This window comes from Rutidosis leptorrhynchoides, chromosome 2 (assembly GCF_046630445.1).
Source record: "Rutidosis leptorrhynchoides isolate AG116_Rl617_1_P2 chromosome 2, CSIRO_AGI_Rlap_v1, whole genome shotgun sequence".
In the NCBI taxonomy this organism is placed as follows: domain Eukaryota; kingdom Viridiplantae; phylum Streptophyta; class Magnoliopsida; order Asterales; family Asteraceae; genus Rutidosis; species Rutidosis leptorrhynchoides.
This window is the reverse complement of record NC_092334.1, coordinates 563,784,723-563,810,669: the sequence shown is the minus strand read 5'-3', so window position 1 is coordinate 563,810,669 and position 25,947 is coordinate 563,784,723. Positions and strand designations below refer to the sequence as shown.

The following is a 25,947-nucleotide window of genomic DNA, read 5'->3' as shown; positions in this document are numbered from 1 at the left end:
TGAGGAGTCGTGTGCAAGAAAATCTCAAATCATCGAATTTTGATGAATTCGAGAGCTCCGAAATCACCAACTATCCCGATGATACTTTTTATTCAGTTTTACCAATTTCACAACATATCGACACATTAGCCTCTACCGACGAAATCATCGATCCACCAATGGATGAAGAAGAAGTAAGGGTGACAAATTGGAACTCTTGGGAAAACGATAACGTTGAAAATTTTACCCCCGAGACCAAAGTGGTGGGACCGATAAGTACCATTAATGAAGAAGAATCTACTTCGATCCCGAAATTCACCATTCCACAACCTTCCAACCCAATATTCTCAATAGACAAATCATCTACCGAAGATGAACTAAGAACTGTAATAGATAATGACACCTCAAATTTTACCCAAATGGGTAATAGAGGTGAAAACTTTGATCCCGAGAATGAACAGAAGGAAATGTTAGGAATTGACCACCCTATAGGAATATGTATGTCAGTGTATAACGATCCATTTGACCAAGAACCAGAAAAGAGACATATCCATTTACTAAAAGCTACACTTAAAAAAGAATTAAGTAGTGACGATCGGGTGGGTCTAAACTTTAAACCCATTAATATATTTTATACCACCCGAGATGTAAATAACTGGCTCACTATTTTAATTCGAGGAACTTATTCCACCGACTTCACATATCGTCAGCTAAAGTGTAGGGAAGTCTAACCCCACTTAACGTTAAATTAGGGGTTCGGGTTAGTGCATAACTCGTTAATAAACATGCATGATAAATTAGGGTAAAAGATGCATTTTCAAAGATTAGCAAACAGTTCAGAAAAGCAACCATTTTTGAAGAAAAACATGTGTGATAATACAAGAAGGAATGAACGATGTGGCGCGCCATCTATCATTCGTCGAGCTTTGTAAGTACAAACTAGGTATTCTTAATCACTTTTCTACACTAATCACCCTCATGAATTTATAATTAGAGTCTGATTTCATGCAAATGAGGGCATTGCATGATCTCAAGTGTGGGGAAGGGTTATAAATTCTCTCGGGTTTACACTTGGTTTATTTGCCAAATTTTGTGAAAATTTGAAAAAAATTTCAACTAAATGAATTTAAAATCATGTTTATACATATTTATGAACGATGAAAACTAGGTGTTAATACCGAAATTATCGTTACCTTAAAAAGGACATAAATTGAGAAACAACCCAAAACGCTTGAATTCATTTAAGAATGGAATAGAAGAGAATAAAAAGGCAAAGAAATAAACTAAGTGTGGGGAAAATGTACCAAGTTATTCAATTAAAAATTATCTATCACATGTTTCTGTAAAGTTATTGCAGGTGCTTTTGTTTTGAACTAAATTAATAGTTTTACCCGGTTTATTGTGATACTTTTGAAAGAAAGATGGATCTACACGATGAATCAATTCCATCATTAGAAGGAAGTAAAGTCTTTCGAAAAAGACACGCGCTTCTTGATTTAGGTCATGAAGTTGTCGTCCAGACCAGTTGTAGGTTGACGAAAAATCTAGAAAAGTCATCACTAAAATCGGCTGGAAATCCACGGACCTCAGCATCAAACAGGGTCGCCAAGTGGTCAGATTTATCCTAACCATGAGAAGGATTTATCTCGTACAATGGGGAGGCACCGTGCAAATTAGCTTGATAAGACTAATGAATCAGATCCCCAGAAAGGATAATCTCCTTAAAAGATTAAAAATCAGCTTTTAAGCCTGATATTACTCAATCCTTGAGATTGACCTTAAAGATTGAGAATTACAAACTCATGGAATTCGATGATATCTAAACTCGAGCTTGAACGAGAAAATATTTTGATCAAAAATACAAACCGATTTGTTTTCTGAAAACCCATTTTCAATGCGTTCATTACCATTGAACGTAAAATCCTAGGAATTTACCTGGAATTCATTAGGTCACCGGAACCAAATCGGGTGTCAACCGTAAGAACGGTGGTTGCATAGCATGGTCAGAGACAGGACCTTGTGCCAGACCGAAAAATCATAGGATGATCTTTACTATTGCTCCTACCAAGGATAGTTCTAGCATCCGACACGTTTAAAAAGACCATGAAAATTTGCATGTCATTAGACATTGCCTTAACAGTTTCTTGTTCATCGCTTTCCTTTACAACCGGACGGTAGTTTACCGAAAGGTAATATACGGAACAAGTAAACTGGATGTGTGCTTTCCGATACCAGGATAGCAGTGGATTACACGAACCTAAAAGTTTTAAGCCAAAATATTGATCCACAAATATATTTTGCAACACCAAAGAATGGATTAAATCAGAAAACTTGTCTAGGGTAAAATCTAGCTTGAATTTTCAAAAGATCAAATGTTTTCATAAAGATCCAATTTCCTTAAGGATCTACATTTTTATAGTCATGTGGGACTGTAAACCGCCTTTCAAATGTGCACTTTGCTTTGGAAACCGAAAGTAAATCGGCTATTTGATTGTAAGTGTCGTTGACCTAAACCCAAGGCAACTGTGGATGACACACCCACCTTTAACCATGGTTCTATCATTACTATCATTGTTTATACCGCTCTATCAAAATCACTGATGTACAAAGTGTGAAGAATAAAGAAGTGATTCGTGTGATGTATTATATTATTTCAAGACTGTATTGCTTGAGGACAAGCAACGCTCAAGTGTGGGGATATTTGATAAGGCTAAAAAGGAACATATATTTCATAGCAATATCCCTCCTAAATAATAGGTTTTCATATGTAATTGTATTATATTTTCATTGTAATTGTTTAAATAAATAAGTGCGAAGACAAAAGGCGAAAACGAAGAATTGAAGACAAAAAGGTCCAAAATGCTCAAATATACAAGATACAATTAAAAAGGCTCAAAATATTGATGAAGAACGTCTAAAAATGACAAGAGTACAAATCGCGGAACGCAAAGTACACGATAAAAAATAGTACGAAAAGACGTTCGAAAATCCGGAACCGAGACCCGAGCCAAGAAGAAACGCCCGACGCAATGTACCAAAAATATCTAGTCTACTATGCATATAAATATAATATAATATATAAATAATTATTAAAATTATTTATATTTTATATATATTTAATAAATATGTCGACGAACAAGATGACAAAAGATATGTGAGCTGTCCAGCGTGGCCATGCGACTCGCATGGCAAATAGGCATAAACCCATGCGAGTCGCATGAGGATCAGAATCAGCTCACATTCTATAAATTGCCAGTTTTTCGTTCGTTTTTAACACCACACACATAATAATAATACTCTGTAATAAATAAATATATATATAATATATATAGTATAGTGTAGTTTTATATTAGATTAATTCGGGTTATGTAAAGGTTATTTTACGGGTTTTAAAGTCGGAGCTCTGTCCGTGTAACACTACGCGATAAATAATCAATGTAAGCTATGTTCTTCTTTTTAAATTAATGTCTCGTACTTAAGTTGTTATTATGCTTATTTGAACCGAAGTAATCATGATGTTGGGCTAAAATACTAAAATTAGGTAATTGGGCTTTGTACCATAATTGGGGTTTGGACAAAAGAACGACACTTGTGGAAATTAGACTATGGGCTATTAATGGGCTTTATATTTGTTTAACTAAATGATAGTTTGTTAATGTTAATATAAAGATTTACAATTGGGCGTCCCTATAAATTACCATATACACTCGATCGGACACGATGGGCGGGGTATTTATATGTACGAATAATCGTTCATTTAACCGGACATGGGAATGGATTAATAGCCACTAGAATAATTAAAACAGGGGTGAAATTACATTCAAGGGTAATTGGTGTAATTGTTAACAAAGTAGTAAAACCTTGGTTTACACGCAGTCGATAACCTGGTGTATTCATTAAACAAAGTATTAAAACCTTGTTACAATTCGAATCCCCAATTAGTTGGAATATTTAACTTCGGGTATAATAATAATTTGACGAGGACACTCGCACTTTATATTTATGACTGATGGACTGTTATGGACAAAAACCAGACGGACAGATTAAATAATCCAGGACAAAGGACAATTAACCCATGGGCATAAAATTAAAATCGATACGCCAATATCATGATTATGGAAGTTTAAATAACCATAATAATTATTTTATTTTATTTATTTTACGCACTTTAATTTTTGTCATTTATATTTTTGCATTAGACTTTAATTGTGACTTTAAGATATAAAATCGACAAACCGGTCATTAAACGGTAAAACCCCCACTTTTATATATTATTATATATATATTTATATATTTTTGTACAAATATAATTATATAAAAATAAGTGTTTCATAAGCCCGTCTCCCTGTGGAACGAACCGGACTTACTAAAAACTATACTACTCCGCGACTAGGTACACTGCCTATTGTGTTGTAGCAAGGTTTTGGTATATCCATTTTGTAAATATTTAATTAAAACTTGTTAAATTTTGTAGCATTCTGTATTAAAAATATAGTATATTTCGTAACCCCACGCTACGACATCACAGGTCTTGAAGTATTTTAAAAGTTAAGTTAGAAGAATCTATTTAGTTTGCAAACAAGTTTGAAAACATTCAAACTATGTTCTTGTTGTTAAAATTTTATACCATAAAATAAGATAGCTATACATATATGAATCGAATAAGGTTATGAACATAGTTACTACCTCAAGTTACTTGGACAAGATTGCTATAAAAGAGGAGTAAAGACCTAGAACCAAAAGGGTGATGGAATTGGATGAAAGATTGGAAGTAAACTTTGTAGTGACCCGAACTTTTCCATGTTTATATATATTAATTGAGATTGATATTTACATGATTAAATGTTTTCAACATGTTAAGCAATCAAACTTGTTAAGACTTGATTAATTGAAATATGTTTCATATAGACAATTGACCACCCAAGTTGATCGGTGATTCACGAACGTTAAAACTTGTAAAAACTATATGATGACATATATATGGATATATATATATAGTTAACATGATACTATGATAAGAAAACATATCATAAAGTATATTAACAATGAACTACATATGTAAAAACAAGACTACTAACTTAATGATTTTTAAACGAGACATATATGTAACGATTATCGTTGTAAAGACATTTAATGTATATATATCATATTAAGAGATATTCATACATGATAATATCATGATAATATAATAATTTAAAATCTCATTTGATATTATAAACATTGGGTTAACAACATTTAACAAGATCGTTAACCTAAAGGTTTCAAAACAACACTTACATGTAACGACTAACGATGACTTAACGACTCAGTTAAAATATATATACATGTAGTGTTTTAATATGTATTTATAAACTTTTGAAAGACTTCAATACACTTATCAAAATACTTCTACTTAACAAAAATGCTTACAATTACATCCTCGTTCAGTTTCATCAACAATTCTACTCGTATGCACCCGTATTCGTACTCGTACAATACACAGCTTTTAGATGTATGTACTATTGGTATATACACTCCAATGATCAGCTCTTAGCAGCCCATGTGAGTTACCTAACACATGTGGGAACCATCATTTGGCAACTAGCATGAAATATCTCATAAAATTACAAAAATATGAGTAATCATTCATGACTTATTTACATGAAAACAAAATTACATATCCTTTATATCTAATCCATACACCAACGACCAAAAACACCTACAAACACTTTCATTCTTCAATTTTCTTCATCTAATTGATCTCTCTCAAGTTCTATCTTCAAGTTCTAAGTGTTCTTCATAAATTCCAAAAGTTCTAGTTTCATAAAATCAAGAATACTTTCAAGTTTGCTAGCTCACTTCCAATCTTGTAAGGAGATCATCCAACCTCAAGAAATCTTTGTTTCTTACAGTAGGTTATCATTCTAATACAAGGTAATAATCATATTCAAACTTTGGTTCAATTTCTATAACTATAACAATCTTATTTCAAGTGATGATCTTACTTGAACTTGTTTTCGTGTCATGATTCTGCTTCAAGAACTTCGAGCCATCCAAGGATCCATTGAAGCTAGATCCATTTTTCTCTTTTCCAGTAGGTTTATCCAAGGAAATTAAGGTAGTAATGATGTTCATAACATCATTCAATTCATACATATAAAGCTATCTTATTCGAAGGTTTAAACTTGTAATCACTAGAACATAGTTTAGTTAATTCTAAACTTGTTCGCAAACAAAAGTTAATCCTTCTAACTTGACTTTTAAAATCAACTAAACACATGTTCTATATCTATATGATATGCTAACTTAATGATTTAAAACCTGAAAACACGAAAAACACCGTAAAACCGGATTTACGCCGTCGTAGTAACACCGCGGGCTGTTTTGGGTTAGTTAATTAAAAACTATGATAAACTTTGATTTAAAAGTTGTTATTCTGAGAAAATTATTTTTATTATGAACATGAAACTATATCCAAAAATTATGGTTAAACTCAAAGTGGAAGTATGTTTTCTAAAATGGTCATCTAGACGTCGTTCTTTCGACTGAAATGACTACCTTTACAAAAACAACTTGTAACTTATTTTTCCGACTATAAACCTATACTTTTCTGTTTAGATTCATAAAATAGAGTTCAATATGAAACCATAGCAATTTGATTCACTCAAAACGGATTTAAAATGAAGAAGTTATGGGTAAAACAAGATTGGATAATTTTTCTCATTTTAGCTACGTGAAAATTGGTAACAAATCTATTCCAACCATAACTTAATCAACTTGTATTGTATATTATGTAATCTTGAGATACCATAGACACGTATACAATGTTTCGACCTATCATGTCGACACATCTATATATATTTCGGAACAACCATAGACACTCTATATGTGAATGTTGGAGTTAGCTATACAGGGTTGAGGTTGATTCCAAAATATATATAGTTTGAGTTGTGATCAATACTGAGATACGTATACACTGGGTCGTGGATTGATTCAAGATAATATTTATCGATTTATTTTTGTACATCTAACTGTGGACAACTAGTTGTAGGTTACTAACGAGGACAGCTGACTTAATAAACTTAAAACATCAAAATATATTAAAAGTGTTGTAAATATATTTTGAACATACTTTGATATATATGTATATATTGTTATAGGTTCGTGAATCAACCAGTGGCCAAGTCTTACTTCCCGACGAAGTAAAAATCTGTGAAAGTGAGTTATAGTCCCACTTTTAAAATCTAATATTTTTGGGATGAGAATACATGCAGGTTTTATAAATGATTTACAAAATAGACACAAGTACGTGAAACTACATTCTGTGGTTGAATTATCGAAATCGTATATGCCCCTTTTTATTAAGTCTGGTAATCTAAGAATTAGGGAACAGACACTCTAATTGACGCGAATCCTAAAGATAGATCTATTGGGCCTAACAAACCCCATCCAAAGTACCGGATGCTTTAGTACTTTGAAATTTATATCATATCCGAAGGGTGTCCCGGAATGATGGGGATATTCTTATATATATACATCTTGTTAATGTCGGTTACCAGGTGTTCACCATATGAATGATTTTTATCTCTATGTATGGGATGTGTATTGAAATATGAAATCTTGTGGTCTATTGTTACGATTTGATATATATAGGTTAAACCTATAACTCACCAACATTTTTGTTGACGTTTAAAGCATGTTTATTCTCAGGTGAATACTAAGAGCTTCCGCTGTTGCATACTAAAATAAGGACAAGATTTGGAGTCCATGTTTGTATGATATTGTGTAAAAACTGCATTCAAGAAACTGATTTCGATGTAACATATTTGTATTGTAAACCATTATGTAATGGTCGTGTGTAAACAGGATATTTTAGATTATCATTATTTGATAATCTACGTAAAGCTTTTTAAACCTTTATTTATGAAATAAAGGTTATGGTTTGTTTTAAAAATGAATGCAGTATTTGAAAAACGTCTCATATAGAGGTCAAAACCTCGCAACGAAATCAATTAATATGGAACGTTTTTAATCAATAAGAACGGGACATTTCATAGTGGAAGGGTGTTAGATGCGTTTAGGAGTTCTCTAACTCCTAATGTGGCTGAGAGTTTAATCTGAACACAAGACTGGTTTCGAGAAAATACAATGCTGATAGATCCGGTAGAAAATTGGGATGAGATGCATAGGATTGAAGAAGGTAATTTGGTTATATTTAATATTTGACTTGAACTACTGTCATTTTGCATTATTGACTATATTATATTAGTCTTGACATGACTGACTTATTAATGTCTTTTTATCATGTAATTGTAGAACTTGGAAACGAGTGAAGTCTGAGTTATTTGAGATGAGCAACCAAACTTGCAATGGAGTCATGGAGCCATGAGACTCGAGTTGGATCAATAAGGCTGCTCATGATGTTTGATTATTTTGATTTTATTTTGGATTCTAAGTATGGATTTTTTTTATGTTCTTGTTTTGAGTTTAATGTTTTTATAGTTTGATTTCATTTTCGCAATCGACGTTGTTTATCAATTACTTCGTATTATGAATTTTTATACTTGGAAGGCTGAAAATTAAGTTGTTGATGTACTGCTTGTCCCGTTTTTAATTATGATAGTTACTATGCTCCAGCCTCCATGCCTCCAATGGTGTTTATCACTTTATATAGTTCATTACTTCATTGATAATTTGATATAGTTTAGTATACAACTTGTATACTCTTAGACTACTTATAGTTTAGTATACAACTTGTATACTCTTGGACTACTTATAGTTTAGTATACTTGTAGTTTAATCAATAATATATGTTGTTGTTTTTTTTTTTAAAAAAATACATTTTTTATCTATAAGTTTTAATTTGGTTTAACCAAAACCAATCCATTTAAACCGATTTCTTATTTGGTTAGATTGGTTTGGTTTTGTCAACTTTGGTTCGATTATTGGTTCTAAAAAAAATTCTTGACTGAAAAAACCAAACCGAATAAACCCATTAAACCGAAAACCAACTGAATGATCACCCCTAATTGTATGACATTTTGTTGTTCTTTTTATAGTTGTATTACTTTCAGCATAATTCTTGAGTATTTAATTGTCGGTATATTCCTTCTGTGAATATAGTGAACAATAAAATAAATGTGAAACTCGAGTTACGTATAGAAAGGAATGATGTATTTCTGATCTACAGTTACAACTTAGTTCAAAGTAACGATTATGGGTCAATCTATATATTGATAGTAAACTTTTATGGACAGATGACGGATGTTTGATTCATTTCTGATTAAGTTACTATAAACACTGATATTGCTCGGTTTATATATATTTTACATCGCAATATCGGGTTATGTTTCATTGGTTTTATAATGAAGAGTGAAGATTTTATGATGATTGAAGATAACGCCTTTTATGTCAAGCTGGTGTTTTGGTCAAGAGTGGGTGATTTTTGAGGATTTTAGAGTGTTTCGGGTCCAAAATATCGAGTATAAACTTCTAGGTTCAAACCCGAGTTAATGCCAATCTTTAAAGTGAAGTTTCAAGTTGAAAATGTGTTTCCAGGCCTCGCTATCGTGAGATTTTAGTCACCAATCGAGAGATCGGATTCGAGTACAATTTCACGAACCGAGAAAGAGAAAAATGAGCGCATGAGCAGATTTTACAGCCCTCACGGTCGCGAAGTTAATAGAGGGAACAGGCTCGTGATCGTGAGCCCATGTCGGCCAGACCAAATCTTATTTAAATCGCAGCTCGATTCAGTTTTGGGTATCGCGATTTTGGACGAATAGAAGTCATTTTTTGGGGCGATTTTAGGGTTTCTAAAGCCAATCTTCATCAATTTTGAAGGAGCAAAAGATCAAGATCAAAGATTGGATGTCTACTGATTATTAACATTGGTAACATTTATATTAGTGATTTTATCATGTTTTTTCATCGTTTATGATTGTGTGTTTGATTCTCTCATGAATATGTTAGGCTAAACTTTTAAGTGTTTGCTTTAATGTAAGACTTTTGATGATGGATTGCTCTATATTTTGATGTTATTCAAATATTGTTTGATTGAATTTGTTCTTCCATAAATCCATTATTAAGTTTGTCTATTTGCTTTAATTGAACTAGAACTATACAAGTTTTTACTAGTTAATGTGAGTTAATTGGTGATTAATAACTTGTACTTCAATACTTTGTGATCTAAACATTTACATGTGAGTGTAGGTGGTAGTTGAGTAGCATTATGACAACATAGTCGTGTAGTTTATCTTGAATGATCTTTATAAACTAGGTTTTATGTGAATTTAACCAAGGAAGAAACTAATTGATTAAACAAAGTAAATAGAACTATGAATGATGTTTATGTGAATTTACAAAGTTCATTAGGTCTAGTTTGTGGATATTGTGAGATTGAAGTGAATTATTACTTATTTAATAACCGGTTTAATTGTTAAAGAGCAATTCTAGTCAATTGTTGAAATTTAAAGTGAACATTATTTCGTCTATCTGGTTATTCGTTAAATTTACTTTTCGTTATTAGTTTAATTACAAAACTCCACATTTTACAGTTTTTGCTTTTAGGATAATTATTAGTTTTAAAATCTTAATCAACCGCTCTATGTTGAACGAGAATCTTTTATTAATTACAATTTAATAATTAACTCAATTATTCCTTTTATTATATTATTAATATTAATATTAATTACTTGAAAGCACAGTCAACCACAACTCCATTTAGCGTATTTCAGTTTTTACAATTTCTATTTTATACAGAGTAAAAGATGTTGTTTCCCGACTTTGAAAAGTTGTAATGCAAGAAATCCCGATCCATTTATCTATTCCTTATCTCTATAAATATATATCAAACCCGGTATATGAATCATCTATATATTGACATATTATTCATATTGAATCTAATAATTGTTTAACCATTTTTATTAGTATATCACATAGACTTAATAGTATAATGAATTTAATTTATCATTATTAATCTTTTAAATGATTTTTCAATATTGCATCAGCTAAAAACTAGTACTAGAATAGTTAACAATTATGATCCGGGTTGATGAAAAGAATTCGTGTCTTATGCAAAATTCATTGTAAATATTCGTGTATGTTACAAATATAATTTCGTGTTACTTTATTTGAAGGTTATTCGTCTACAACACACTTGTACATATTATTAAACTAGATTTTAAGAGCTCGTGCGTTGCACGGTAGCTCTAAAAAATAGTTTTCAGAATCATTATTGTTTGTACAGTATTGTTTGTTGTTAATACCAGTTGTACAAACTCCAAAAAAAGGAATCAACATATCACAAGAATTGACTTCATGTACTACATTTCTTGAATTATTCTCACTACCAATACAGGTTAATAGGTCAAATTTTCCACCTTCAACTAAATATACTACTATGTTAGACTAATAAGTAATAAGTAATGCATTAATAGTTAAAAGGACTGCGGTGGCCATGTATTCCAGATATAAGCTATTGCTTTACTTGATATTAGCAAGTTTCCAACCTTGAATACTGCATTTTTAAACTACTGGTCCAGAATTCCTTCGGTTTTTACAAGCTTATAACCCTACAAATAACATTAAAAGTTATGTGTTAACAGTTTTATGAGCTCGTCCATTGAACGGAAGTCGTAAAATTGCATTTTCACACACTCGTGAATATGCGTGTCATATATGATACTACGGGTGTCATGGTAACTTTATGTTGTATGTAGGTTGAATTCTAATACAGTTTCTATAAACCATCATCTTAATAGTATAAACATATGCAGCATATTCGTAAATGGGTAAAAAAAAATTTTTAGGATAAGGGGACTTTGCCCCGAAAAAATCTATTAGAGAATATAAAGGTACAACTACAACGGGCTTACAAACGGGCTTACATGGAGTTTTTAGTGAACGCGAGAAACACTTTTACAAATGACACCATGATGACAAAACGAAAGACCAAAACAAACTAATGCGGCGAATTAGTGAACGTTCCAAGTTCTACAATCATAAAAATATTGGAGCATACAAATAAAATAATACCACAAAACATAATACAAGATAGTCAATATATGCTTCAAGTTTGTTCCATAATTAATAATTTGCATCCTTCTTTTGGTCTTAAAAGTATGAGTTGTCTCGTACATTTGCCAAAGCCCAAGTGACCCATCTCAAATAACAGCAACAATTGGATAACCCACTCATAATTGGCCCAACAGTAATAAATAGCATAGGAGCCCAATCTATTACCAAAACTATAAAACCGGCCCACGACATGAATATTCAACACTTGTTCATATGGACGCAGCCTTATAACAATTATAATACGGTTGGCCCACACAAAATGAATTGCACCGGCCCACTCATACCCCCTTTTAAAGAACTGGCCCAAATTCGATCTAGTCTTTTTCTTAATCCTTGACCTATGAGCTGAATTTCGCTAAACCAAACCATAATGTCTATACAGCCCAAAGTAATGAAATAATTGGACCCGTAATAACTAATGAATTGTAGGCTATTTTAGGGACCATTTTCAGACATCAACAAAGAGAAACTCCATTTAAAAACAATAATGTCACTAATTAACTTGGCCTTTTTATTTATGATCTGCTAACATGGTAAATTCCATAAGAAAAGCCAAGGTCATCATAATAACAACATAACACATACAACCATAGGCAATCTCCCATAAACTGAGACTATGACTTTTTATGGTCAAAAAAGCATCATTAAACCAATAATGGGCAACTTGAGACTATGACTTTTTATGGTCAAAAAAGCATCATTAAACCAATAATGGGCAACTTGACTGTTAAATTCAACACTGCAACAAATAAAATGAACCTGGAAATCACTTTGGATGTGAAGGCAGCTCCAATGGTAGTTGACATAACCTTTGATTTCAGAGACATTCCAGCAAGATATAACCTTGATAATCCAGTAAGATGAGCTCCAATGGGTCAAAATTGACACCTCTAGTCTAGACAATAAACATAAATATTCCTGAGATTACTTGTTAAAGATGCTTTCTAGAGCGACCCTGAAAGTCACCATGCCAAGACGTTCAGAAGGAAAAACAGCATGCATTAAATAGGTTCTAATTACTAACTTAGAAAGTGGAAAAATATTAAACTACATTAAATATAATAATTACAAAGAGCGAGTAAAATGGGTGGTGGGTGGGTTGATTGTTAACAGAAAAGCTTGAACACAATGTTAAATATAATTAGAAAGTACTTATCCATATTTCAAATTCGATAATCATAAAAGTTTTTTATAGAAAAAATAGCAGGAAGTACTATTAATTTAATACTACTTAAGAGTGACTTTCAACTAACAGTCCTGTTCTTTTTTTTTTTTTTTTTTTGCAATTCTTTTCAATTTAACTGTAATGTAAAAAAATTGACCTAAAATGACCGACTCGTAAGTTAATGGGTGAAAATTGCCACCCAAATGACTCTATACCCCTTTCGTCAACAAAATATGAACGTAATTAATAACCTCATATTCAAGATCATCAGCTGCAAAAAAACATGTCCGGTTGATGCTCATATTTCTCACCCTGAAGACCACCCGATCTCAAAATATCACAAAGAACCTCCAAACTATTCCCTTGTGGTATCTTCTCGACCTCGTGTAATATAGGATTTACTAACATTTATGTGACTGGTTCTATACCTGCATTATAATGATGAAATTAAATTGGTAAACGACATAAATAACAAACATATTGCAATATCGAGTTGTCCCATACACACATCAAACCGTATACCCATTAGTTTGTAGTACAACAATTATATTCATTCTATCAAATTATTATAACTAATTTTGAGCCGTTTTGACCCGTTTTAACCCAAAACTGCTTTTGACCCATTGTAACCCCAAACCACTATCAACTTATTCTAACTAAGAATATATGTTATATGAAGTATATACCATTTGAAACATGGAGAGTTTATCCAAAGGTAGATTTTGGCCATCAAAAGTTGTACTTAAGACGTTCATAACGAAATCAAGCCTAAGCCCGATTCCATTTGCACCACATGGGTATGTGTACATCTTGTCATCTAGCACACATTTTTTGGCATGATTAATTATCATCTCTTATGTCTTGTTAGACGATCTACCAAGTAGCTATAATAATTTAAAACATAAAATTGAAGTTAAATCCTGTATTTTTGGAACAGATGTGTGAATATTACATAAAAATCTGAATATATGATCATCTTACCTTGCGCATAGTAAGGATGGATTGGTAACACACATTTTCAGAAAGCCTTTTACAGTGTATGATGTTTTGCTAATCGTTTGTGAATAACACCATCTTTTTAATCTTTACTAATCGCCAGATTTCGTCTTCTAAGGCCAAAGGATGGTGCTTTTGGTATGCTGAAAAAACATTACAATAGTTAGTTAATTTATCAAATTTATTGTTGGGTAATTTAAACTCATTTGCATACAATTAGCTCGACTTGATTTGGGGTTAATCTCATAATGATAATAGAGCGAGTCAAATGGATGGATAAAGTCAAACATGTTAATATAGGTGTTTTTATGTCTAACCTCCTGAATAATATTATATAACTTAATGATAATCATTGTAGTATAATATTGTTTTTGAATTTGAAATTTTAACTAAAGCATAAACTATTTTTAAAACATTTTAAAAGGGAATCCAAAGTGTTTCTGAGTCAATATGAGTTGATGAAGTCTGACCCATTCTAAAATGACCTGTTTCAACCTGAAATAATTTAGACTCGTTACGACAAGAACTAATTTTGACCAGTTTCAACCTTAACTAATTTTGACCCGTCTTAAACTGAGACAAATTTGACCCGTACTGACGTAAATTAATTTTGACCCGTTTAACCCGAAACTGCTTTTAACCCATTTTAACCCCAATCACTTTGACACGTTTCAATCTGAACTAATTTTGACAAAAGAAAACTGTCAAGGATGGTTACCATTAATTTCTAAAAGCATTAACATTATCCAAACCCCTTTTGAACCCCCATTCTAATAACCTTAACCTTGATGGCACACTCTATTCTTGATGGGGTAATATCTTGAACCATTACAAGATCGGGTTCTATAATCTGTCAACAAATGGGTAAAGGCTAGTAGAAAATCCAATTAATTTATACAAACCAATGAAGGAAACCAAATCATTAGTTTTAGTTTTTTATACAAAAAGTCGATTTCAACATAAACGAATTAGTAAAAACAAAATACAGTACTTATATGAGAGCGATATAACACAAAGCAAAATCATTTATCCAGCATATCTTTCTTCATTTTTATGTCCAAACCCAAAATACAATAATCATCTGGAATCATAATCGAGGAAGAAGTATACAACAACAACAACAACAACAACAACAACAACAACAACAACAGACCCAATCCCACATGTGTGAGGTATGGGGGATGTGGGACGTAGATAATCCTACCTCTATCCTAGAATAAAGATAGATCAAGAGATTGCTTCCAAGTGAAACACTCACAAGAGTAGAGAAAGTCCTCCCTCTCTCTATTCGACAGATAAAGAGATTGCTTCCAAGAGGACCTCCGGCCCAAAAAAGTAGGAAAATCATTAATAAAAAATGCTTAATAGAAGATAAATCAACAAATGCTTTTTATAAAGATTCACTCACTTGCAACAATTGCCAAGGCTAGAAAGATACCAAAATGTATTAATTTATCAGTTCAACCCATGTAGTAAGCTCTGTCAACCAAAGACAACTACAAAAGAACACATTATGTGAATATGTAGATTTGATGCCCTCTAGAAAAACAGTACCCTACACAATGATGTAACCAAAAATTATATTTCAAAATTGATTATTTTGATGATAACAACAACGTAAAAAAAATCATAAAAAGACAGGTATATGCACATCAAGTCGAAGCCAATAACATCAATGATGGATAGCTTTAAGCTATCATCCAATAAGTCAGTGATAATAAGTTCCCACAGATTTATACAGATGGACATAACATTATATGTAATTTATAAGATAATTGCCAGCATATCATACATCATAACATTTTTTGAATAGTTTACAACATGTTCAATAACGTATCCGCTCATTCTCGTCATATACAAATCCAAAATTTATATAATCATTTATATAACATACTCGAACAAATCTCAAGTTAATAACTAAAAATGTATTATATGTTAAAAATAGTTCCAATCAACTGCCTTTCAAATAAAAAAAAAAGTTCCAATCAACATAAAAGAATATAAAATCATTGTACAAATTGAAAAATTGGTATTCATGAATGTTAAAAGATGAATTCATTAAAACTATTTGAATAGAATAACGAAACTGTTTTTAAGAATAAAAGTTACATACATCGCAAGAATTAATGTAACTAATTTTAAAATTTTGACTAATTTTGAAACTTTAATCAATTAATATAACTAATTTGAAATTACAGAGTTAGGGTTACATACAGTAATGACATGTTTTTGAAGAATCACCAATTTCCGGTGTGATTGTATTCATATTCACCATTACATACATCTATTGACCCATTTCAGTTGTGGTGTAATACATAATGACATTTTTTTGATCGATACGAAACCCTAGAGTTGACGGTGTTTAGCAAACAATTCAATAGAAACGTAGGAGATGAAGATCAGTTTTGCGTTTTGTATGATGAAGATGATTGATGAATCTGACAGATAAACAGATTGTATGAGAGGAAGATGTGAAGCGGTTACTTAGTGAAACTCTAAAACTAATTCAAACCTATACGGTATTGCTCAGAAAAATGTCACGGATTAATTGGTGGTATTGCCGATTCGATTTACGACCGGTACAGGCCTGCATCGGCGGTGATAATGGTGACTGTGTTTTTTTCTGATAGGAGAAAGAGAAAAGAGATGTATTTATAGTTGTGAGAATACATATTAATTTTATTGGGACATGTGTCCTTTTGTCAATAGGTTTGAAGGGAAAATTGCCACCAATAGGATAATTACACGTGGAAGTGAATGGATGGAGTGATTGACAGCTTTACACGTCAGCAAATCCTTTACGGTTTGTAATATGTAGAGATTTTTAAATAATACATTGGCTTTTTAAAAAAAAATAATAATAATAAAAAAATTAGTACTCCGTATAAAGCTAGAATAGTGAAACGGTTGCGATTATATTTAATATTTTTTTCTCCGTGCTCTAAAAATAGCCAATTTCTTGATCATCGTGTCTAAGAGTCACCAGGGTTTCTACATTCACCGGCAACCAATTTTTTTGTATGCTTTACTTTGCTTGCATTACCTTCAATCATCAATCAAACAATGTCATTACCTTTCTCATAATCTTTTTTTTTTTTTTTTTTTTTTCCTTTTTTTCTTTTAATCCAATTTTCTCTTACCAATCAATATGAGTCAAAAATTAACGGTGCCGGTGCCCGTGCCGCCGACGTCACTCGCTCCTGGATTCCGATTTCATCCGAGTGATGATGAACTCGTGCTTTATTACTTAAAGCGTAAAGTTTTCGGCAAACCTTTTCGATATCAAGCAGTCGCAGAAGTTGATATTTACAATTCTGAACCTTGGCAACTTCCCGGTATAAAATTAAATTAATTCTCATTTGCTTGTTTACGATTAAAATTATGAGTTATGATTATAATTATAGTTATAGTTATAATAATTATATATGAATGCGAATTATTTCTGTTTTAGTTTTTGGGGAAACTTTCAATCTTAGAAATTGAAGTAAATATCGCTTTAGTAAAGATAATTAATACTTAAGATTGTTATCTTGAAATGTTGTTGTAAGTAATTATATGCCCTAGGTGACGTGTTTAATACATAAAACACGATGATCTTTATGCATCTTTTTGCATATTTATTATATTGCCCCATAATCATTGTATGACATTTTGTTGTTCTTTGATTTCAACATGATTCTTGAGTATTGTTAGTGAATTCCTTCAGTAAATATATAGGGAAAAAAAAAAAAGTAACGATTATGGGTCGATATTAAGCTTTGTTGGACAGATGACGTAAGTTTCATTCGTTTCTGATTAAGTTTGTATAAACACTTTATTAGTTTTAAAGTCTTGTAACTTGTTTAATGATGTACAAGTGTGTGAGTGTTTTTCAGCATAATAAGGTTATTGATCTTTTGTGACTTTTTGTTTTTTAGAATTCTCTCTGTTGAATTCAAGAGACAAAGAATGGTACTTCTTTAGTCCTATTAACAAGAATTATGGTACTGGTTTTCGTGTGAAACGTGTAACTAAGCAAGGATTTTGGAAGTCGACCGGGCAGGACCGGGCCATACAACACAACGAAGAAACAATAGGATTCAAGAAGACGTTAGTTTTTCATACGGGTCGAACCGCAAGTAGCGAGCGCACAGATTGGGTCATGCATGAATATCGACTTCCTGACCATGAATTGCAACTAGCTCAAGTAAGTTTGGATCACATATGATTACTTGTATTATGTAATTAATTGGTACATCTCTCTCTTTCATTCTCTTTCTAGTATTGAATTAGGCGTTTTGTCAATAAATCAATTTTTTTTTTTTTTTATAACTAGGAAGAACGAGCACACCGGCTCCCTTGTTTGGTATTTAGTTATTATAATTTAACTGATAGAAATACTTTTTTTTTCTGGGTGATGTGGAAAAATAGGATGCATATGTGTTGTGCCGAATATTCGAAAAGAGTGGGCTTGGACCGCCAATTGGACATTGTTATGCACCATTTCTTGAGGAAGAATGGGACGATGATAAAACGGCTAATGGTGATGGAACTCAAAACGATGTTGATGTTGTGCAGGTATTATTTCTGCTTTTAAGTTGTTAGTATTTGACGTTATAGTTCTAATCAAATGTTGAGACGTGCATGAAACAAGTCCACTATATGGAACACGAATGGACATCATTATGGAACGTTATCAATATATATATATATATCAAGGAAGATGGTCATTGTTTGCGTACTGTGCGTACTATATTTAGCTAATCCACGTCTGCATATATAGTATATGAGAATACCATATATAGGTGACGTTATGTGCCCTAGTATGCATCAATTAACATACATTGTTTGTAGGTTATCAATTTTGTTAGCATATATAGCTTTGTACATTAGCTAGTATGTCAATAGTTGATTACGATATCCAAAACTATATCATCTAATGAAATTTATAGTTTAGGATGGCGGTTTATTAAAAACTGCAAAACCCTAGTATTTAATTAGCAACACTTTGTCTGATTTTTGCGCGTCACAAACTATAAATGTGTGACCTGCTTTCTATCTTGTTACACTATTTCTTTATTTTAAAAAATTCATCCTCAGTATTATCTTTGAATTCGTTAAGCGTTGCAATTGATTGTCGTAAGCACACCTACATGATACAATTACTTTTCTTAAAAAATCAGTAATAATTAGTGCAGAATACGGTTAATTTTTCCTTAAAAAATCAGCAATAATGTAATTTTTCTATTGCGAGTTTTAAGCGTTAGTCCAGGTCAAATGTAAAAGGTTTTCCATGTTCTGGCTACCCGGGAGGGCGGGTAATCCGACCCCATACTCTGATGTACGCAACTCAACATAATTACTCCCTGGCTATTTCCAACCCATCCCTGACCACCACTAAATATTCCTGGAAAGGATTCGAACCTGGGATCTCTTTCAAGGAATGAGGGCCCCAACCACTAGGCTATCTTAGTTTATTTTACTCGAAATTTAAGTTGTATACGATCAAAAGTTTGAATCTTTTATTTTCTTTTCTCCATAAAGTTTGAATCTTTTGTGTTTTGTTGATGAGACCAGGAGGGTGCTCAAACTGGTATTTGCAAGAGGGAAAGATTAGAAAACCTCGATTTAAATTTGGAACCCGAGCTATGTTTGTCTAACAAACGATCAAAACAAACAGAACCAAATATGAGCAATGCTAACAGTTCAGAGGATTCGGTTACAACAAATGAAGCACACGGTGGAACAACAAATTACTCATTAGCTGCACTAAAGGATTTTTCTTTATTGGAGGCGGTTTCAGCCTATCAGGTTAATCGTCTGGCCAGAATTTCGTCATTTGACGTTTCTACCCTTGAGAAATCAGTGCCTGAAGGGTATTTGAAATTCATTAGTAACTTGGAAAAAGAAATCATTATTGAGACAATTAGTAAAGAGAATTGGAAGATTGAAGTGATGCGAGCACAAATGCTGATCAAGATTCTTCAGACTCGAGTTGACTGTTTGACCGCAACGAACAACGAATTGAGGATGGACGTTAAATAATTACAGAAATAGTGAACAAAAGTTTTAGGTAACATGACTTATTCTGAGTATAGTAATATAATCTAGTCGGAGTTTATTTATAATAGTGCATGGTTTCTAAACTCTATACCGTTTTGTAGAAGTTATGGAAACGTTTAGCGTAGATGGTACTTGAACTTGGTGTTTTCATCATATGCTTAAATGCAGTTACTCCTTGGTTAGAAAGTTTGATCCGGTTCGATTCTCTATGAAACTTAAGTGTGATCATGCATATTTGAACATGCCATTGTGTTCAATATTATTTGTAGCCATACCAAGTGACATTGTATAAGGGGAGTATTGCTGTGTTGGTATGCTACTAAATTATATTCATACAAATGAAAAATAGAGATGATATACACCACAAAGGTGTATTGCTATCACCACATTGCATTCTTGCAATGTCCACACCGAGTCGCTGGAAATTAGTAAAAAATTTTACTAACCAATAAATAATATTTGATGATATTATAAGGATCCACAACGTACAATACCTTCATGTAGACATTTTATCTTCAGAATCACTAATAGATACAGCCCACCTGTATATGTGTGTCAACTGTTTGTAATTACAATAGTTTTATCAGTTTACAACAAGCAATCATGACTAAGACAGAACCCACACTGTACCCATCAGATTCATCTATAGTGTAAACAAACTGCCAATCACAATCTTATGTAGCACTTTTCTAACATGGACACAAATGGAAAGTATATAGTGAATTACGGAGTAACATTTAAGACATTTATTGAATAAAGCGTTAAGAAAATGATACCACAATACCACATTCTTTACCGCATGCTCATAATCTACAATACGACCACAAAGAACTACAGTATCAAAATACTCTGCACAGAATGAGCACAAGTACTCAACCATTTCAGCTCCGCGACGACAGTCCCTTTGACGTCATGAAACACATCTGCACTGAAATATTGGGAGATACACAACTTCGTCAAATCTTCAATCATATACTTCCTACTACAAATTATTAAGAATTAGTTCTGTGTTTCCGAACACCATTAAACAGAAAATCAAACACTAATTAGTGATTCCACAAACTGTGGAGGATACTTTGATCTTGCACTAATCTGCATAACAGTTCAACAAAAACACTACAAGAAAAAGGGTCATTAGTGACCAATTTTTAGTGACGATTTATTATTTGGTCACTGATAATACCATATAGTTACCATTAAAAAGTCGTCACTAAATCTTGGTCATCATACGACATTAGTGACCAAAAAATAATTGTCACAAAAATATGTACACAACAGAGACCAAAAACTGGTCACTAATTTAGAAAAGTAGTTACCAAAAAATAATGATCTCAAAGACGTCTTTTAGATTTTACACCCAACCATAGCAAACTATATACTATTAATATCTAAGTTATACAATACAATAAATGTATATATCAGCCACAAGATCATATATATTTGAAAATTTGGGGTGAAAAGGGTATATTAGTGATTTTTGGGTTTCGAGCAACAAAAATAAAAAATAAAATATGATTCATTCCCACTCTTATTCAATTAACATTTCGGCTCCTCACGTTTACAAACCGCCATCGTCTCGATCATCTTCGATAAATCAACGTCAACCTAGCCGTCACTGTCGCCGCCACTCTCACCTACCGTACTCACCGCTCAGCCACACTAGCTCCGTCGGCCGTTTGCACACTGTTATTCCGCCATACACGGAGACATCGGTTTTGATGCGAAAACTGTTGTCGGCGAATGACGGGTAACGGTAACTGTTCTCCTTAAATTGATAAAGTTTCATGCGATCTAAAGGTATGTTGATTATAAACCGCAACTAATTTGTTAAGTTTTGATTGTAAACCTAGATAATTTTACCTCACTTGACCAATTATTGTTCATTTTTGTTAATTTTTGGGACCTTCATTCATGTGATTTGGACATTATTTGTTGAATCATGTTTTTAAACAGTGTGGAATTGGAGATATTTGAAATTGATGTAGATGATATGGTGCGGAGGTTAGTGAAAGTGATTGCACTCTACGTGTATGTTGAAATGCCTGAATGAGAATGTATAGTAGCTTCTGCTATCAATTAAGAATTTGACAATATATTTTAGTTATATTCAGTTTTATGAACTATGGTTGTAATTAAGTTCTATTTTATTATAATTCCAGATATAAAATATAAATATGTTTGTGTCTTGTATGGAGTGTTAAGGTTTAAAAATTGTGGATGAATATGGAATGATGTTAGTATCTATCTATTGGTTATAATATTACGAGTTAAATGTGTTTGGGATGGTTTGGTTTGTCTGAAAAAACTTTTTGTGAGGTTCTTTTATTTGATTTTATTTAAGATAGCGTGTTCTATATTGTTTCAGTGATTCTATGAAAAAAGATTTATGCATGTGATAACACTTTTGGGAAAATAGGGTTAAACAAATGGCCTTTTGGTTTTTTTGTAGCAAAGATACTGGCTTCATTAAAGCCAACCGAAATGATTCAAAAGACATTTGATAAAGGAGAACCTAAGTCATCCAAAATGTAAACAAAATCAGCAGGTACACATTGCTTTGTTTGAATTTGCTTCTACTACTTACCGTCAATGTTTAACCCAAAGATCGTAAATATATATATATATTTTTTTTATAGGTCTCTAGGCATTCTATGGAGAATAACCACATGGGCTTTCTTGAATGGGTATGCATTTTGCATTTTGGCGAGGATCTTTAAAGTGTATAATATATATGTGTTTAAAGCTAATACTTTCTTTATATATGTTAACATTGGTTATTGTAATAAAAGGTTGAACGAAAATGCAGAAATCAAAAAGTGGCAGAATATCAATCTGTAGTCAGCAGGAGGATTTATAATGATCAAAATGGGAGTGAAATTCTTGTCTGCAGTGACAGTGAGGAAGAAGAAATCGATGAAGAAGAAGATAAGTAAGAGTTTGTCGGCTCTGAAGATAACATTATTCGGTTTGTTTACTTCACTTTAAATGCTTCGATCATGAAATATATATTACAAATATTCTTATGGTGTGTTAATGCTCCCAGAAAGATTGTTAAACAACTTGGACCATTTGATATTGTCTACGATTTACTGGCTCAACTAGGACCATTCGACGTCAAGGTAAGCACTTTCTGGATATGCCATTACTGTTCACGATTGACATTCTTCTGTTCGGTTATTTTTTCCAGTTGCGTTCTTCGTTTGATGCTATTCGTATCATGTTATTACGAGTTAATTAATCCCTTTTCTTTATATTGGTAGATCTTTGATTGTAAATCACATGGATGTTCACAGGAGCTTGTATTTTCTGTAAGGTGACTTTCCTCGTTGATAAAAATTTATCTTGATCCTATACATAATTAAGTCAAGTTAACCTTAACTATTCTAATAAGGCTGATAAACCAAATTGGAACAATATTAATGAAGAAAATATTCCTTGTTCCCCACATTGTTGTCTCCAGGTATTTTTCTATTTCTTACCATAACAGTTTGATACTCCATTGCTTACGTAAGCGTATATTCAAAGATGCCTATTTGATCAGTGATCTAATGGTAGAAATGACGAACTGACAAAAAACAAGTTTGGGAATTCGAATAACAATAGACAAATGACGTATTTTGAGTCATGGCGAACTTTAGAGTAGGATCTGGATATGTTAGGGCACAACAGGTTAGTACATGATTGTTTTGCCTTGGTCCAAAAATGTTCTGGAGAATAATATTATTTTTTTGCGTGCTTTTTGTTTGTTAATACATCATATATTTAGTTAGTTCGATCTTTTTTCATTCTTACAGCTGTTCGATAGCTAGAAATCTTATGGGTACACTGCAGACATGTGTCGAAGTAAATTATATCTTGAAGAATCATGAAAATAACCAAGCGTTTCAAGACGACAAAGCAGATTCCGTAGATGATGGGAGCAAGATTGAGACTAATGAGAATACGGTTAGTATATATAGTGTTATGTATCATAATATCAGTTTGTTGATGCAGAAACAACTTATCTACTTATTGTTCATTTCATTCCAGTTTTAAGCAGAAAAATGATCTCACATTCTAAAGTTAGGCTCTGCTAAAAATTTGGTCAACAAAGTTTGACCATGCTTTTATTGACTTATTACCACAGTAGGGCATGAACACCAGTAGAAACAAACATTGCTACGTAATTATAGATAACCAGCTGGTAATGATGATTCAGTCATTTGTATATCAGTTTTTGAATATTGTAAGCGGGTACAGGTACTCAAGATCAACAAGAGAAGCGTAGTGATGGCTTAGCCAAGAAGACATCTACTATAGCATAGATTGATGTTTTTCAAATTGTTTTCTTGTTGTGGATATTTTTGTGATTTTGTAATTGAAGTTGAAAAACTACTAGATGTTGAGTTTAGCAAGTACATTTTAGAAATGATATGTTTTTGTTTGATATATAAGTTGAGTTTTAATTGATTGCAAAAACAATTATAGCATAATTTGAGCATTCGTATCATATTATCTCACTATAGAGAATTAACAATTGTGACCACATTATGGTCTCTAATAGAAAATTAGTGACCACTTTTTGGTCTCTAAATTGTGACTAGTGTTTGGTCTCTAAATTGTGACCACTTTTTGGTCAATAACAAGAAAGTGTGACCATTTTTTTGGTCACAATTAGTAAACGCTAGTGACCAATTTTTTTCGGCACTAATATTAGTGACCATAATTAGTTGGTCACTTCAGTGACCAAGTTAGTATTTTGGTCTCTAATTATGTTTTGTGACGAACCTATAGTGACGAAAAGTGACCAATTTATTTTGGTCACTAATTTAACTTGATGACTATATTTGTATGATTAGTGACCAAAAAGTGCTTGTCACTAAAGCTATTTTTTCTTGTAGTGAAATAAAGTGTTCGAATACTTTGATCTAGCACACACGACGAAGAATAATAACATGGCAAAATGCAATGAATTCAAATGTATTTAATATTAACGATAGTATTGATACTGATCAGATGTAAAATGTATAATACATTTAAAAAAAGTAAAACATTTTATTATTAGTCACGAAAGCATTAATTGAAAACATTAGTATCGTAAATTTTAGTATATACAATTACAATGCACGATAGTTTTGATTAATAGTTTTACATAACTTAATATATAGTTTTACAACATATGTTATTTACTTTGAAAGCAATACGATTACCCTATTAGCACATACTTTCGCAATGAAAAACCTAGTTACCGTCAATACTCTTCGTGTTGCTGAAAGTGATACCCTGTTACAATCAATTCAATTGATTCAGTCAGTAATTATGTCAACCCTCCATCCGCTTTTTGATCTTATTGTAATACTCTTAGTGTCCTGAAAGTTTGAATTCAGTATAACTTTTAATAAAGCTCCATAGTACATTGCTTCTGATAAATAGCTATTACAAGATAATCGCTAAACTTCTTTCTAATAGAATTCGAGTTGTGATGTCAAAGATTATAGGGAGCGAACAAAGCGCATTCCTCACGGGTCGATATATTATGGATGGGATTTTGGTTCTCAATGAAAGTGTAGTGGATTTGAAGTGCCGCAGGAAAAAGAGTTTCATTTTTAGGATTTCGCTAAAGCGTTCGATAGCATTAACTGGAATTTCCTTTTATCTATGATGTGCCGAATGGGATTTGGTGCTAGATGGATTAAATGGATCGATTCATGCCTCAGATCAGCTTCGGT

At 32.2% G+C, this 25,947-nt stretch overlaps 2 protein-coding genes and 1 long non-coding RNA gene across 15 annotated transcripts; 2 read left to right on the top strand and 1 right to left on the bottom strand.

Annotated features, from left to right (window-relative positions):
- Positions 1 to 11,222: 11,222 nt before the first annotated feature.
- Positions 11,223 to 16,804, bottom strand: LOC139893132 (uncharacterized). 6 transcript variants are annotated; one of them, XR_011774360.1, is made up of 7 exons: positions 16,412 to 16,804; positions 15,606 to 15,752; positions 14,183 to 14,340; positions 13,888 to 14,085; positions 13,453 to 13,629; positions 12,796 to 12,931; positions 11,226 to 11,531 (listed from the first exon to the last, which is right to left on the bottom strand). It is a non-coding gene; the product is annotated as an uncharacterized lncRNA (long non-coding RNA). The 6 variants fall into 6 exon arrangements; XR_011774356.1 differs by having other exon boundaries at positions 11,223 to 11,531; positions 12,796 to 13,629; positions 15,402 to 15,752; XR_011774358.1 differs by having other exon boundaries at positions 11,223 to 11,531; positions 12,796 to 13,629; positions 15,402 to 15,693.
- A 541-nt stretch (positions 16,805 to 17,345) lies between these two features.
- Positions 17,346 to 20,326, top strand: LOC139889750 (NAC domain-containing protein 1-like). Its single transcript, XM_071872686.1, has 4 exons — positions 17,346 to 17,532; positions 18,115 to 18,383; positions 18,608 to 18,754; positions 19,754 to 20,326. The coding sequence occupies exons 1-4, from the start codon at positions 17,346 to 17,348 to the stop codon at positions 20,219 to 20,221; spliced, it is 1,071 nt and encodes a 356-aa protein (XP_071728787.1). The 3' UTR covers positions 20,222 to 20,326.
- A 1,404-nt stretch (positions 20,327 to 21,730) lies between these two features.
- Positions 21,731 to 24,644, top strand: LOC139893131 (histone-lysine N-methyltransferase CLF-like). 8 transcript variants are annotated; one of them, XM_071876276.1, is made up of 10 exons: positions 21,731 to 22,036; positions 22,689 to 22,784; positions 22,876 to 22,923; positions 23,029 to 23,168; positions 23,283 to 23,358; positions 23,500 to 23,552; positions 23,631 to 23,699; positions 23,781 to 23,908; positions 24,034 to 24,184; positions 24,479 to 24,644. In XM_071876276.1, the coding sequence occupies exons 3-8, from the start codon at positions 22,891 to 22,893 to the stop codon at positions 23,806 to 23,808; spliced, it is 399 nt and encodes a 132-aa protein (XP_071732377.1). In that variant the 5' UTR covers positions 21,731 to 22,036; positions 22,689 to 22,784; positions 22,876 to 22,890; the 3' UTR covers positions 23,809 to 23,908; positions 24,034 to 24,184; positions 24,479 to 24,644. The 8 variants fall into 8 exon arrangements, 7 of the variants coding, with proteins under 7 accessions (XP_071732377.1, XP_071732378.1, XP_071732380.1 ...); XM_071876277.1 differs by lacking the exon at positions 23,631 to 23,699 and having other exon boundaries at positions 23,843 to 23,908; XM_071876279.1 differs by lacking the exon at positions 23,631 to 23,699.
- The last annotated feature ends 1,303 nt before the right edge of the window (positions 24,645 to 25,947 follow it).